Genomic DNA, 12,996 nt, shown 5'->3' with positions numbered 1-12,996 from the left:
GAAGGCGCCCAGGGGCGGCCGCGTATTGGGCGGGCCAGGAGACCTAGAGGGTGAGATTGGTTCGAGCCGGAGGCGGGAGCGCCAAGCGCCGTGGGCCCAGAGCACCGATTTTGAGTTTCTTGAGCCCTTGTTGATGGGTGAGTACCCGGGAGGGTTGGCGGCCTCTCTCCGCTCACGCCGCCACCCTCACCGCGCCGGTCGCGTACCTTCGTGTCCTTGCATTGGGAAAACCCAAGCGAAACTCCTTTAGAGCAGACTCCGGGCAGACAGACCTCGGTTTGAATCATGACTCTGCAATTTTCTCGCTGTGTGACTTTGGGTAGGGCCCCCCACCCGAATCCTGTATTATTTTTAGTTTTTAAACAACTTAAGATAATTTGCATACTGTAAAATTCACTTGCTGTGACCATACAATTCAATAAATATTAGTGAATTTATAGTTGTGCAACCATACCACATTACAATTTAAGAACATTTCCACTGCTCTCAAAAGATCCTTCCCTCAACCGTAGGCAACCACTGTTCAGCCTTCTATGCTTGCTCCGGATACATCATATAAAAGGAAGAGTACAACAAATATTTTTGAATTTGGCTTAAAAAGCGTAATGTTCTTGAGGTTAATTCATTTTGTAGTTATGTATCAGTACTTCATCATTTTATTGCTGAATAGTCTTCCATTTTATGGACACACCACATTTTTCCTTATCCATTTACCAGTTGTGGACATTTGGCTATTATGAATAATGCTCCTATGAACATCAACATACATGTCTTTGTATGGAAATATGCTTTCACTTTTCTCAGGTACCTTCCTAGGAGTGGAACTGCTGAGTTACATGCTATATTTATGTTTAACTTTATAAGAATCTGACAATTATTTTTCAAAGAGGCTGTAACATTTTGTATTCCTCAGCCATATATGAGCGTTCCAGTTTCTACATGCTCTTGCCAGCACTTGGTATGCCTGCCTTTTTGATTATAGCCATTCTATTGGATGTATAGTGGTATCTTTTGGGGGTTTTAATTTGTATCTCCTTAATGTTGAGTATCTTTATATATGCTTATTAGCCATTCATATATCTTCTTTGGTGAAATGTCTTTTCGAGTATTTGGGGGCAGGTGTTTTGAGCATGGGCTTCCTTCTACGGAAAATGGAAGGGACACCCTCCTCCCAGGGTTGCAGAGAGGAATCAACGAGATCACGCAAAATGCTATGAAAGCACTCAATAAAATGGTAACAGACTTTTAGGTGGGGCAACAACCGGAAGTCCTCAAATCTTTTGCATATCCTCCATAAAAAATACTTGGAGTGAAGCCCCACGTGGTTTCATACCCTGTGAAGCAAACCAGGCCTGTTGGCGTCTGTGCGGCTCCAGGAGGATGCCAGCTGAGTGCTCTCCCAAAGCTCTGACCATGCTGTTAAGCAGGCCTGCTATCTGCATCTCTGCTTTGAGGGCAGTGACCCCATGCTTCATACACACCTTGAGCTCCAGGATCACCTTCTCATCTGCTGTACCTTTTTACTTTGATGAGCAACCATTTCTGAAAATTTCAGTACTTCAAAGACCTACTCATCATCTCCCTCCTCCAGCCACTCAGACTTGAAATCTGAGTCTTGGCTTCCAACTCCCTCCCCCTGGGTCCTATTATCAGTCACTAATACTGCTTTTTCTACCAAAATCTTTCTCACACGTATCTCTTCATTTCTTTCTGCATGACTGTTTGTCCGTATTAACAGCTTTTTTGTCTCCTCTACCTGCCTGGCTGCTAGGCTAAATTTCAAGACACCACTTTCAATATGACACATCCTGTCAGTGTCTCCCTACTATTTGGTGGATCACAGGCGAAATGCCTTGGAGTGGCATTCAAGGCTGTCTGCTCTGGCTCTAACTACCTTTCTAGAGACACTTCCTGCACTCCCCAGTCCAGCTGAACTCAGCTCATCAGCGTGGCCCCTGTATGGAGCACCACCTCCTCTTCCTCATAACCACACCCAGCACTGGAAAGTCTTGCCTTATACCAAGCTCAGGTCCTTCCCACACCTTGAGCCCATTTTTGTTCCTTTCAGAGCCAAGTTTTAAAAAGCGTAGTCTAATTAAACTTACAAGCTTTTGCACAGCAAAGGAAACCACAAACAAAATGAAAAGACAACCTATGGACTGCGAGAAAATATTTGCAAACGATAAGACCGACAAGGGATTAATATCCAAAATATACAAACAGCTCATATAGCTTAATATTTTAAAAAACCCAATAAAAAAATCGGCAGAAGACCTAAATAGACATTTCTTCAAAGAAGACATAGATGGCCAACAGGCACATGAAAAGATGCTCCACATTGCTAACTATTAGAGAAATGCAAATCAAAACTACAATGAGGTTATCACCTCACACCAGTGAGAATGGCCATCATTAAAAAGTATATAAATAATAAATGCTGGAGAGGGTGTGGAGAAAAGGGAGCCTTCCTACACTGTTGGTGGCAATGTAAATTGGTGCAGCTACTATGGAAAACAGTAAGGAGATTCTTTAAAAAACTAAAAATAGAGTTACCATATGATCCACCAATCCCACTTTTGGGCATATATCCAGGTAAAACTAACTCAAAAAGATACATGCACCCCAGTGTTCACAGCAGCACTATTTACAATAGCCAAGACATGGAACCAACTTAAATGTCCATCATTTGATTAATGGATAAAGAAGATGTGGTGTGTGTGTGTGTATGTACACACACACACACACACACACACACACACACACACACACACACACACACACACACAATGAAATACTACTCAGCCATAAAAAATGAAATAATGCCACGTGCAGGAACATGGATGGACCTAGAAATTATATTAGATGAAGTAAGTCAGATAAAGACAAATATCATATAATATCTCATATGTGGAATCTAAAAAAAATGACACAAATGAACTTATTTAAAAACCAGAAATAGACTTATAGACATAGAAAACTATGGTTACCAAAGGGGAAAGGGGTGGGGTGGGAGGGATAAATTAGGAGTTTGGGATTAACATTTACACACTACTATGTATAAAATAAACAAGGACCTACTGTATAGCACAGGGAACTATATTAAATGTCTTGTAATAATCTATAATGGAAAAGAATCTGGAAAAGAATATATATGTATAATTGAATCACTTTGTTGTATACCTTTAACACAACATTGTAAATCAACTATACTTCAATAAAAAAAAAATTAAGAGTAGTGTACACTCACAACCTGAATTTCCATAACATCCTCATTCCCCACCTCACTGTAACTGGGTTCAGCTCTCTCCACTCCACTGAAACTGCTCCACAGAGACTTTTTGGTCTTTAACTGACATCTCAGCATTGGATACTACACAGTAGTTGAAAGCTGGCAGCCGAAGGCTTGAACTGATTTTGCCTGGTCTATGCACTGTCTTAAAAGGGAATAGAACTAGGATGGGAATGTTAACAAGCAGCTTGGTGTCATTATCCTACACCTGGCTGTCCTGCATTATATTACCTGCCTGGTTGCTAATGGCATGAGTTCACTATAGTGTAGATTCCTCCCAGAGCTGCTCAGACCACTTTTTGCCCTAGGCAGCGTGTTATAATGAACAGAACATGAGCTTTGGAGTCAAGACAGATGTGGATTTGAATCTTTGCCTGTCTCTAACCAGCTTTGTGAATTTGTACTAGTTGCCTAACCTCTCTGAGCCTCGGTTCTCTCATGGTAAAATGAGGATAATTAAGCCAATATGGGGGCAGGTTGGTAAGGTGGTTTTAAAGATGAGATGAGATAATGCACCTAAGGCAGCACTTAAAACAGTGCCTTTCCTGTAGGGCCTGTTTCATGACTGTGTGAATATGCGTTCCTCCTCTCTCCTCCCCACCTGTTGGCACCTCTTACCTGTTGGCACCTGGCCCTCCAGCAAAGTATCTCTAAATAGCTGTGTGCATTCTGACTCCTGCCCCCATAAAAGGCCTTCCCTCCTGTTCCAGGAGGTGGTGTCTGACCCTCATCTCACCTTTGATTCTGCAGGACCCCAGGCTCTCTGCTCCACCATGACCCCACCCTGACCTGACCCCTGACTCAGGCTATGCCTCAGAGATCATCCTTCCCATCTAGACATGGTCCTTTTTTCTGCCTTTACATTCCATTCCTGGGCAATTTCACTCCCTCCAGTGGCTTCAGTCACCTTAAACATTAACTCCCAAACCTGTCTCTAATTTCCATCTGCTCTTTGGACATCACTTTCCCACATCTTCCTTCTGACTTTCCTCAGTGGCTTCCCTTCTTACTCAGAATGAAATCTGAAGTCTCCCACAGTGCTATGGACTGAATATTTGTCCTTCCCACATTCAAAGGCTGAGGCCCTAACCCCCAAAGTGATGGCAGTTGGAGATGGAGTCTTTAGGAGATAAATGTGAGTTAGATTAGGTCATGAGGGTAGGACCCTCAGGATGGGATTAATGCCCTTACAAGAGGAAGAGCTCTCCCTCCCTCCCCATGAGGACATATTCAGGAGGCAGCTGTCTGCCAGCCAGGAGGATTCTCCACCAGAAACCAAGTCGGCCAGCACCTTGATCTTGGATTTCCTAGTCTCCAGAACTGTGAGAAAATTCATTTCTGTTGTTTAAGCCACTCAGTTTACGGTGTTTTTAAAATGGCAGCTTGAAGAGACTAATACACCCCCAAAGCTCCGTGTTATTTGGTGTCTACTTACCCCTTCAACCTTTTATTTTCCTACTTATTTCTCACTCAGTTTTGGACACACTGTCTTTGGGTTCTTCAAACATGCTAAGCATACTCAGGTTTCAAGGCCTTGGCACTCAACTTGGTGAGTGGTTGGGCTTTGTGAGAAAGAGGTTATCCATAACTCCCCGGAATTTATAAGCAATGTTTTGTATGTGTGCTGTGTCTAAGGGACAGGACTTGGAGCTTCTGTCAGATTCTCAATTTGAACACCAATACCTCTCTCCCCCAAACAATAATCGCTCTGCTCTCTCCCCCTCCCCCACACCGCAGCCGCCTATCTGAAACAGACTTGCTGCTAGCTATCACCCCTCCTTTAGTTTCAAAACCATACCTGTCTCCCCACTCCCCAGAGGACCGTGCATAGTCTCCTCAGCCAGCACGTGAGGCCTCTCATACCTCAGCTTCAGCCCACCTGTCCAACTCTACTGCTCTCTGAATATAGCACGCACCGGTCCACTCTGCCTTTGGACTTGCAGTTCCTCCTGCCCAGAATGCACTCCCACCCCATTTCTGCCCGGTGAACTTCCACTCACCCTCCAGGGCCCTGTCTACAAGGCCGCTCCTACGCTGGCCTCCTCACCTGGCAGCCAGCCCACCACACTTCCTCTGTGCTGCTGTGCACTCAGGCTCGCCGCCACCGAATGTCACCTGGACCACAGGGAGCTGTTTACACGAGTGTGTCTGAGGTGTGTTAGGGAAGAACGTGCCCTGTGGTGTGTGAGGGCAGGGACTCTGCCTCACACCCCTGGGATCCCAGAGCTGCGTGGAAGAATGAATTCCTCCTCAGGAAAAGCGCCCCGCCTTCTCTACTGCTATTCTTCAAGGTAGCAAGACATAACTTTAACAACCTTTATTGGTTTTCTTTGGTTGCCTCTGGTCTGGCTTTGAAAGGGCTCTTTGGGCTCTTCTGGCCTTGTTCCCGGGCTGCTGCAGCTGCAGCTTTTAAGGCCCTTTTTTGCTTCTTTAGCTTCTGAACTTCCTGGAAAACCTGGGGATGAAGAGGGGCAGGAGAAGACTTGTAATGCTATGCAAAACCTCAGACTCGGAGCTGCTGGGATGGGGACTCCCCTAGATGGTCACCTAGCCTTTCTCCATGGGGTTGGTGGCCTGCGAGCCCCCACAAGGCCAGCTCCCTTCTGCTCCTTCCACCCGAGTCCTGGAATGGGATCAACCAAAGCAGCAATTCTGACTCGTACCCGAATGCACAGAGCCTTCTTGGTCGCCAAGCGGCGGTGGGCCCTTCGGTGGTGCAGAGGGGGAGGGGTGTACTCAAGCCCCAGCTCCCTGCATGTCTTCTCAAAGACAGCATAGTTGGTGTTTCTGAGGTTTTTGAGCATCTTTTTCCTCTGGTCAATGCTCATCTGCAGATAGCGCTTGTGGGCTTTGTCCTGTGTGAAGAGTCGGTCCTTAAATAAGTGGTGTGTCACTTCACAGTAACAGAGGAAGGTCATCTTATCACAGAGTTGAAACTTCCCAACAATCTCAGCAAGTATTATTGCAACTCTGAGGTAGGTATTGTTATTCATATTTTACAGATGAGAAAATAAAGGCTCAAAGATATTAACTGACTGACAAAAAGTCCCAGAACTATAGTAGGTCAGGACCTGGTGTGAGGTCAGGTCTTGAATCCGGGTCAGAGGGTCTGACCTCAGATCTCATGCTCCTTCCCCTGTACCACCCACACAGCCTCTCCGCAGCTCAGCAAACTGTCAGCTGGGGTGGAGAAGAGGGAAGGCCTAGGAAGACCCCTGCCAGGCACTGCTCCCTCAGTGGGGCTGGTGTTCCAAACTCCGAATGAACAAAACTGATCTCCAAGGAGCAGGCTTAACTGGTTCCAGGGGACAACGAGGTGCCAGGCATGGAGTCAGACCAGTCTGTGTTCACGACTATGTGTTAAAAATACCAGCAGTTGCCTAGTGACAGCAGCTCTGTGCCTGACATGGTGCTGAGATCTGGCAGAATGGTTAGGGATGTGGGTCCTGGAGCAAAACCCCCAAGTTTTAAGTCCTAGCATGTCCTTTCCTACTGGTGAGCCTTGAGGGAGAACTTCATCACCCCATGCCCAGATTCTTCTTCTGTAAAATGGAATACAAAGATGAATCTAAGGGCTAAATGAGCTGATGCATGTGTTTAGCAGGAGGCCTAAATATATGTGTCATGTTGGCTGCCATTATGACTTCACACAGACCTTCAGCAGGGACTCTTATGACCCCCATTTGACAGACAGGAGAACTGAGGCTGGGACACGTAAAGTCACTTTCCCAAAGTCACATAGCTGGAGAGGTGGCAGTGGCAGAGCTGGGATTTGAACCCAGGGCACTCTGAAACCCATTCATGCATCCAGCAAACATTTACTGAGCACCCACTATGTGCCACACACTGTGACCGAGCTCTAGAGCTTGTGATCCTGACCATCAGTGATGCTCAGCACTGCCCTGTATGGCTCCCGCTCCCCCCGGAGGCAGGAGGGAAGTGAGGGGCAGGTGCTCAGGTGCTGGAGCCACCTGGCTTCTCCATCTGCTTCTCTGGACCCAGACACTTCAGTGCTCAGACTCCTCCCCCCAGGTGCTGGTGTTTGCTGTGAGCCGGGCCCAAGTTTTACCTTCCGATGTTTCTGCATGTGGTCTTCATAACTGTGGATCTTGACAGTCAAGGCAACAACTGAAACCACAAACCACAGAGGATGAGAGCCGGGCACAGAGGAAGGAAGGGCCCAGACCTCAGTTATGTTTTAAGACCTCAACGAATAACAATCACCAAAGCTCTTGCACGGCTCTCTACCACCCACAACGCACTCTGAATTTCATGAGCTCAAAAGGCTTTGGATTACCTTTCCTTTAGAAAGCAAAGCCCAGGGAAGGGAAGTTCCCTAATCTTACGAAGGCCTCATCCCTAAACCTGAGCAAATAGCATTTTTAACGGTAAAACTTTAGTCTTCCTATTAAATTCAGGAATTAGCATGGGATGCATGCTATCATGGTTAATGATCCAACCCTGCCCCGGAGGTCCCAGCCACTGCAATAAGTAAGATTCCCAAACTGTCAAGGACTACTCCTTTCGCTCCCCTTCCAGCTGCCAACCTTATCTCTGTGTTTTCATAATGAGTTATCAGAAATATCAGCTCCCACTCATCTAAAGCCCCAGGATATCCTTCCTTCAGATGTCTTCTTATTTGACTCAGATAGGGGAAAGATAGGGGAAAAGGCAAAAGCAGAAGGTGGCCCCAAGGAGAGGCCATCACTACAGCAGGCCCCTTCAGTACACACACTGGGTTCTGGGAACACCATAAGAAGTGTGGTGGGAATGCTGGCCCTGACCACATGTCCCTTCACTCCACCTTAGCTGCAGGGTAGAGAGAGACAGAAAGACAAGCTCTGGTTCCTGAGGAATCTTGCCTGAGAGCACACAGAGGGATGAGGCAGGACCCAGGCACTGACAACAGCATCACAGGACTCAGGACACAGAGTCCAGCTTTCATTGCCCTTGGTCCTTCCTGTCTCTCCCTTTATCAAGCTGCATCTAATAATTAGTGTATTTGTAGATGAGGGGCCTGGATCAAGTACCAGCTAGCAGACTCCCCCATCCCCCCACTCCCCAAGGGCCCCCTGACCAACTTCGAGCCTCCAGGGATCTGGTGTCCTCAGGATTTTCCGCCACTTTGTTCATCAACAGAGCTTTCTTGATTTTTAGCTTCTCCTTCTGTTGAAGATAGAGACAGAGAATCTGTGAAGTCTGCCACCCCCTAAGAATAAGCCCTCAGACCTCCAAGGCCAGGGCTGCAGTCACAGCAACTAGGCCATAAGGCTCAGGGCCTGACTTCACTCTGCTTATCAGGTATGGCCTCTGGGCCAACCACAGGGCTATCCACATCTAGGTGAGCCCAAGGCCAGTGCCACTGACAGGAGAAATGGCTTGTTGGATGAATGCCCCCAGACCTTGCCCATTCGTTTGGGCATTAGATCTTTATTGAGTACCTATTGTTTGTCAGGTGCTGAGGATACATGGGGGAAAAAGACTGTCCCTGCCCTGGAGATGCCCAGCCTGGGGGTATTGACTAGTGGACCCAGAATGACATTGGGATAAGTGCTGTTACTTGAGAAGCATGGATAGGAGGTGTTCCCAGAGTAGGAGGAGTCCCAGACTAGAGGACTGAGAGAGGCTGAGGTTTGGCAAAGGCTACTCACTTGGTTGGCCATTTCCAAAGATAAGAGTCTTTTCACAACATCATCAACCCTGTGGAGAAACCACAGCAACAAGGGATGAGTGTGGGAGGAGAGGGGGAAGGGGAAGCAATGCCATTTTAATTTCAATTTGAAAAGCAAGGATGATTGAAAAATTTCTTTTATAACATATGAGTCTCTGGATGGGGGCACCACTTTTCAGGGATTAAAAGTCCACATAGATCTGATTTGCTGGGCTGAGAACATGGAACAAGGTGATAACTACAGAAAACGGGCTGTCAGCTCGAGTGTTCCAGGCTCATCACAGGGAGGGCACACAGACGATTTCCATTTTAGCTGGAATATGGTTCAGTCTGTCTCGAGGCACTTCAATTCTACAGTCACTGCTTCTTTCTCATGTCACACTGCACAGTGGGAGGGACTGGACAGGAGCTGAGCAAACGATCCTGGTTCTGGTGTCTTTCAGCACTGGATTCAAACTCTAGCTCTGCCCCTTAGGAGCTGTATGGCATTGGGCAGCTAGATAATCTATAAAATGGGGACACTATTTCTTCCCTCACAGGATCAAGAGAGGAGAGATTCCTATAAAGACCTGTAAGGCATGGTGCTTCCTAGTATCTCATGGTAGAGGGTCTTTACCCAGAGCACAAAGACAGCAAGCAGCTGAGCTCCATCTGCGCCTGCTGCCCACTCACCCTCACCATGCCTGGGCTTCCACAGTTCTCTGCCTCTTTCCATAATCAACTTCAGATTCAGCAGGCCTCTACCTCGAAGCCCTCTCCTTGCCAATCTTCTCAGGGCCCCCTGCCTCATCAAGATTTCTTCCTGCTTACTTCTCAATTCCAGGGATGTCCTGGTAGTCCTTGAGCAGCATAGAAGGGGCCAGGTCATCTTCTTGGCTGGGCTGGACTGTCAAGTGTAAGGATGGAAAACACCCAGAGTCAACTCTCACTGCCCATCCTCCCAGACTTGGCTCTTCTCACCAACTCTTTCAGAGACATCCAGGGTCTCAAGCAAGGGAGAGGATATCTCTGGGCTCAGTTTCTCCTCTGCAAACCCTGTGGGCACCTGCCTTGGTATTTCATGCTGGGAGTAGATGGCCTTTCCCAAGACTCTGTACTGTGCCTTCACTTCTCACACACCTGTCTGGCTCTACAGTTACCAGATCTCCCACTAGGATGGGTCTCCTGTGGATGGACTGAGTTTGACTCCCTTTGAATCCCCCATAGTCTGGTCCGTGGCCCAGCACAGAATAGGCACTCAGTAAATACTCACTGGCTGATTGCATGAATGGGATGAGGGGTTGTGGAGGAACCCCTAACTTTAGGACGCCTGAAATGTAAGCACCAAACAGAAAGCACAGGAAACCCTCAGCCTTGGTGTGTACCTCCCTGTCGTCCCTCGGAGGTGCAGGAGAGGCACAGGGGAGATCAACTTGTCCTTTCCGGTCAGACCCGGCTTTGCTGCTATGCGAATAATATTAAGATCTAGTAAAATAAATCTGAATAGCTGTGCAGACTGCCTAGGAATGGGAAACCAGGTTCTCCACCTAGAAAGGGCAGACACAAAGTGATATGTTCTAGCTAAACCTGGGTAGTGCCAGCCATATATTCCCTCTAGCTAGCTCATTTCCACTCACACCAGTCTAAAGGCTCCCCTCCCACCCTCCACCTGCCATTCCTCAGGCTTTAGGCCTACAGCTTTGTGACGGGTGGTCGGAAGGTGGGGTGTCTTCTTCGCAGGACCTCTGGCCCATCCCTCTGCGCACCTCACCTAGTGGCTCTAATTAGCCACCTCTGTCCCCTTGGCCACTCCAAGCCGTCCAGGCAATTTCTTTCCCGCCCCAAGTCCCACCCAAGACCTCCTACCTGGTTTCTGGGTGGCATATCCGCGGGCAGCCTGGAGGATGAGACCTATGCAGAAGAAAGAGTGCTGAGGCCCGTTTCCTCAAATAGTCCAGCCTCGATTCTGGTCTATGGCTCTCGCATTACCCTTTCTCCATGGTCTTGGAGCCTGTGCGCCGAACTGCCGCCCGATTTCTTCCGCACCCCGATGCCCCATGTCTCTCCCACCTCACTTATTTCTTCCCCACTCACCACGCCTCCTTTCTCCCGCTGCTACACTCCCCCCACCGCTTCGCCATTCCTGTCCCGCGTACACTGTATCTTCGCCGAACTGCATTTTCCTACTCCCAATGCCGAGCTTCTCGTCTCCTCACCTCCAGGAGGTGAGGGAAGGCCCCGCGGGACGGAGGAAAGCCTGGCACACGTTCCGCCCGGCAGCCCGAGGACTGGCACCTGGGTCACTACTTGGGTTCGAATCGAACTAAGCGCCCTCCACGCCGCCCTCAGCATGGTGACTTTCGACCCGTGCGTGGCTCGCCCTAAGGCCGCCGTCGCCTTCGCGGTAGGGACTCTGTTACATGGGCGCCGCCATGTTGGCTCAGGCTCGACCAATCGAGCGCAGTTGCGAGACCGGAGCAGATGAGGACCGAGATGATGGATTGGAAGGCAGGATGCCTTGATGAGGCGGAGTTGGATCAAGGGAGAGAGGTCTGTTGCGCGAGAGTGGGAGGTTTGGTCGTTGCCTGGCCTCCTTAGTGGTGTGTGGTCCTGTGTAAACTCTAAGATGCCACTTTTTCTTCAGCATGCATCCCACCCATAGTCCCACTCTGCTTTCCTGACCTCAGGCCCTAGTTATCTTGGAGGCTTTCGTGGGGCCTCTTGTGGTCTTCTTCCCCCAACCAAGTGTTTCCACCCCCTGTCTCCCCAGAATCCAGGCTGGGGCCCTGTAAGAACTAGGTTTCAACCTCTTTTTTGGCAGCCTTGCATCCTGGTGATTAAGGTCGCTGAGTTTGGACTGCCCTGGGCTGGAATCCTAACTCGGCCATTTACTGGCTGTGTGATTCTGTGGGCAAGTTGCTCACACTTCCTGAGCCGCAGTGTAGTTACTCATCCATGAAATGGGGGTGGTAATAACATTACCTATCTTTTAGGTTGTTAGAGGATTAACTGGGACAGCTGTGTGCAGAGCGCCCGGAATATAGTAAGCATTCAAGAAATAATAGCTGTGATATTTGTGAAAGGAGGGGCATAAGGACAAATGCATATTAAAAGTAGGAAAAGTAAATCTTAATTTTCCTTGGTGCAAAAAAGGGAAAGAATCTTCTCCCTCTTGCTTTTCTTAGAGCATTTACTTTAGAATATATGTAACTGTGAGTTCTTTCTCTGCCCTTTTGAGAGGTATGTAAATCTTTTTAAAAGCTAAATAAGCCTCTTGCCAGTTTTACAACTCAGGAATATCTTTCTCTAGGACCTGGGAACCCTCTGTTTGAAATGTAATCATTTAAAAAGATAGTGCCCCTGTCTCCCAGTTTCTGCAGGAGGGTAGGAAACTAACTTCAGCTGGTGTCCAGCTCCAAGTTGCAAACCTCCTTCCTCTTATAAAGCCATGAAAAATTTATTTTTCCTTTGGATAAATGCAATTAGCAAACCCAGGTGGCTACCCCATTTCCTAGCTATATTTAGGATGACCCCTTTGTGACCAATAGTGCTATCAAGTCCTCTTGCTTGAGGACTAGGTATTGTTTATCTTGAGAAAATGTGTGCAGTAAGTTGTGTAAAGCTTGGCTGTGTAAAAGGGTGTTTGCAAGCTCTTGAGTAGGTTGCCTGTGACTCGCATCACATTCTGGTTTAATTCTCATCCAATCATAAAACTGTTTCTTCCTCTTCTTCTCTTGTGGAGCGGTTTTCTAGACTGGTGGGAGATTTTGTTTTGAATTATACTTCTGCAACAGGGGTTATTCTTTTCCAAGGTCTGTTCCCAATGTCACATAGTTCTCTGACTCCCTTGGTAACCCTGGCCACTGTGGCCTAGTAGTCATTTTTCAAGTCACCACTAGGATGGCAGCTCTTTGAGGATGGATTGAGCCTAGTCATTTTTGAACCCCTGCTGCCAGCACAGCACCTAGATACTAGGTGAGGGCTGGTTGAATGAAGTAATTAAGGAAGGAAGAGACAAACAAACGATTCTGAGGAGTATCACTGCCCGCCCCCGACT

General features: G+C 47.8%; 1 protein-coding gene and 1 long non-coding RNA gene across 5 annotated transcripts in view; one reads left to right on the top strand and one right to left on the bottom strand.

The window, feature by feature from the left end:
* The first annotated feature begins 12 nt into the window (after positions 1-12).
* LOC123618280 (uncharacterized) overlaps positions 13-12,996 on the top strand; it is a 77,071-nt gene continuing 64,087 nt past the window's right edge. The window contains exon 1 of the long non-coding RNA XR_006726689.2: positions 13-137. This is a non-coding gene — a long non-coding RNA (uncharacterized LOC123618280). The remainder of the gene's footprint in view (positions 138-12,996) is intronic.
* On the bottom strand, positions 5,592-11,405 carry MRPS15 (mitochondrial ribosomal protein S15). Of its 4 annotated transcripts, none has more exons than XM_010959879.3 (8): positions 11,156-11,404; positions 10,806-10,850; positions 9,771-9,846; positions 8,941-8,989; positions 8,371-8,455; positions 7,359-7,417; positions 5,953-6,144; positions 5,592-5,744 (listed from the first exon to the last, which is right to left on the bottom strand). In XM_010959879.3, exons 1-8 carry the CDS (start codon positions 11,289-11,291, stop codon positions 5,607-5,609), a joined length of 780 nt encoding a protein of 259 aa, XP_010958181.1. In that variant the 5' UTR covers positions 11,292-11,404; the 3' UTR covers positions 5,592-5,606. The 4 variants fall into 4 exon arrangements, with proteins under 4 accessions (XP_010958181.1, XP_010958182.1, XP_045376280.1 ...); XM_010959880.2 differs by having other exon boundaries at positions 11,096-11,336; XM_045520324.1 differs by lacking the exon at positions 11,156-11,404 and adding an exon at positions 11,034-11,133.

This window comes from Camelus bactrianus, chromosome 13 (genome assembly GCF_048773025.1).
Source record: "Camelus bactrianus isolate YW-2024 breed Bactrian camel chromosome 13, ASM4877302v1, whole genome shotgun sequence".
Classification (NCBI taxonomy): Eukaryota; Metazoa; Chordata; class Mammalia; order Artiodactyla; family Camelidae; genus Camelus; species Camelus bactrianus.
This window is presented reverse-complemented; position numbering and strand designations above follow the sequence as displayed.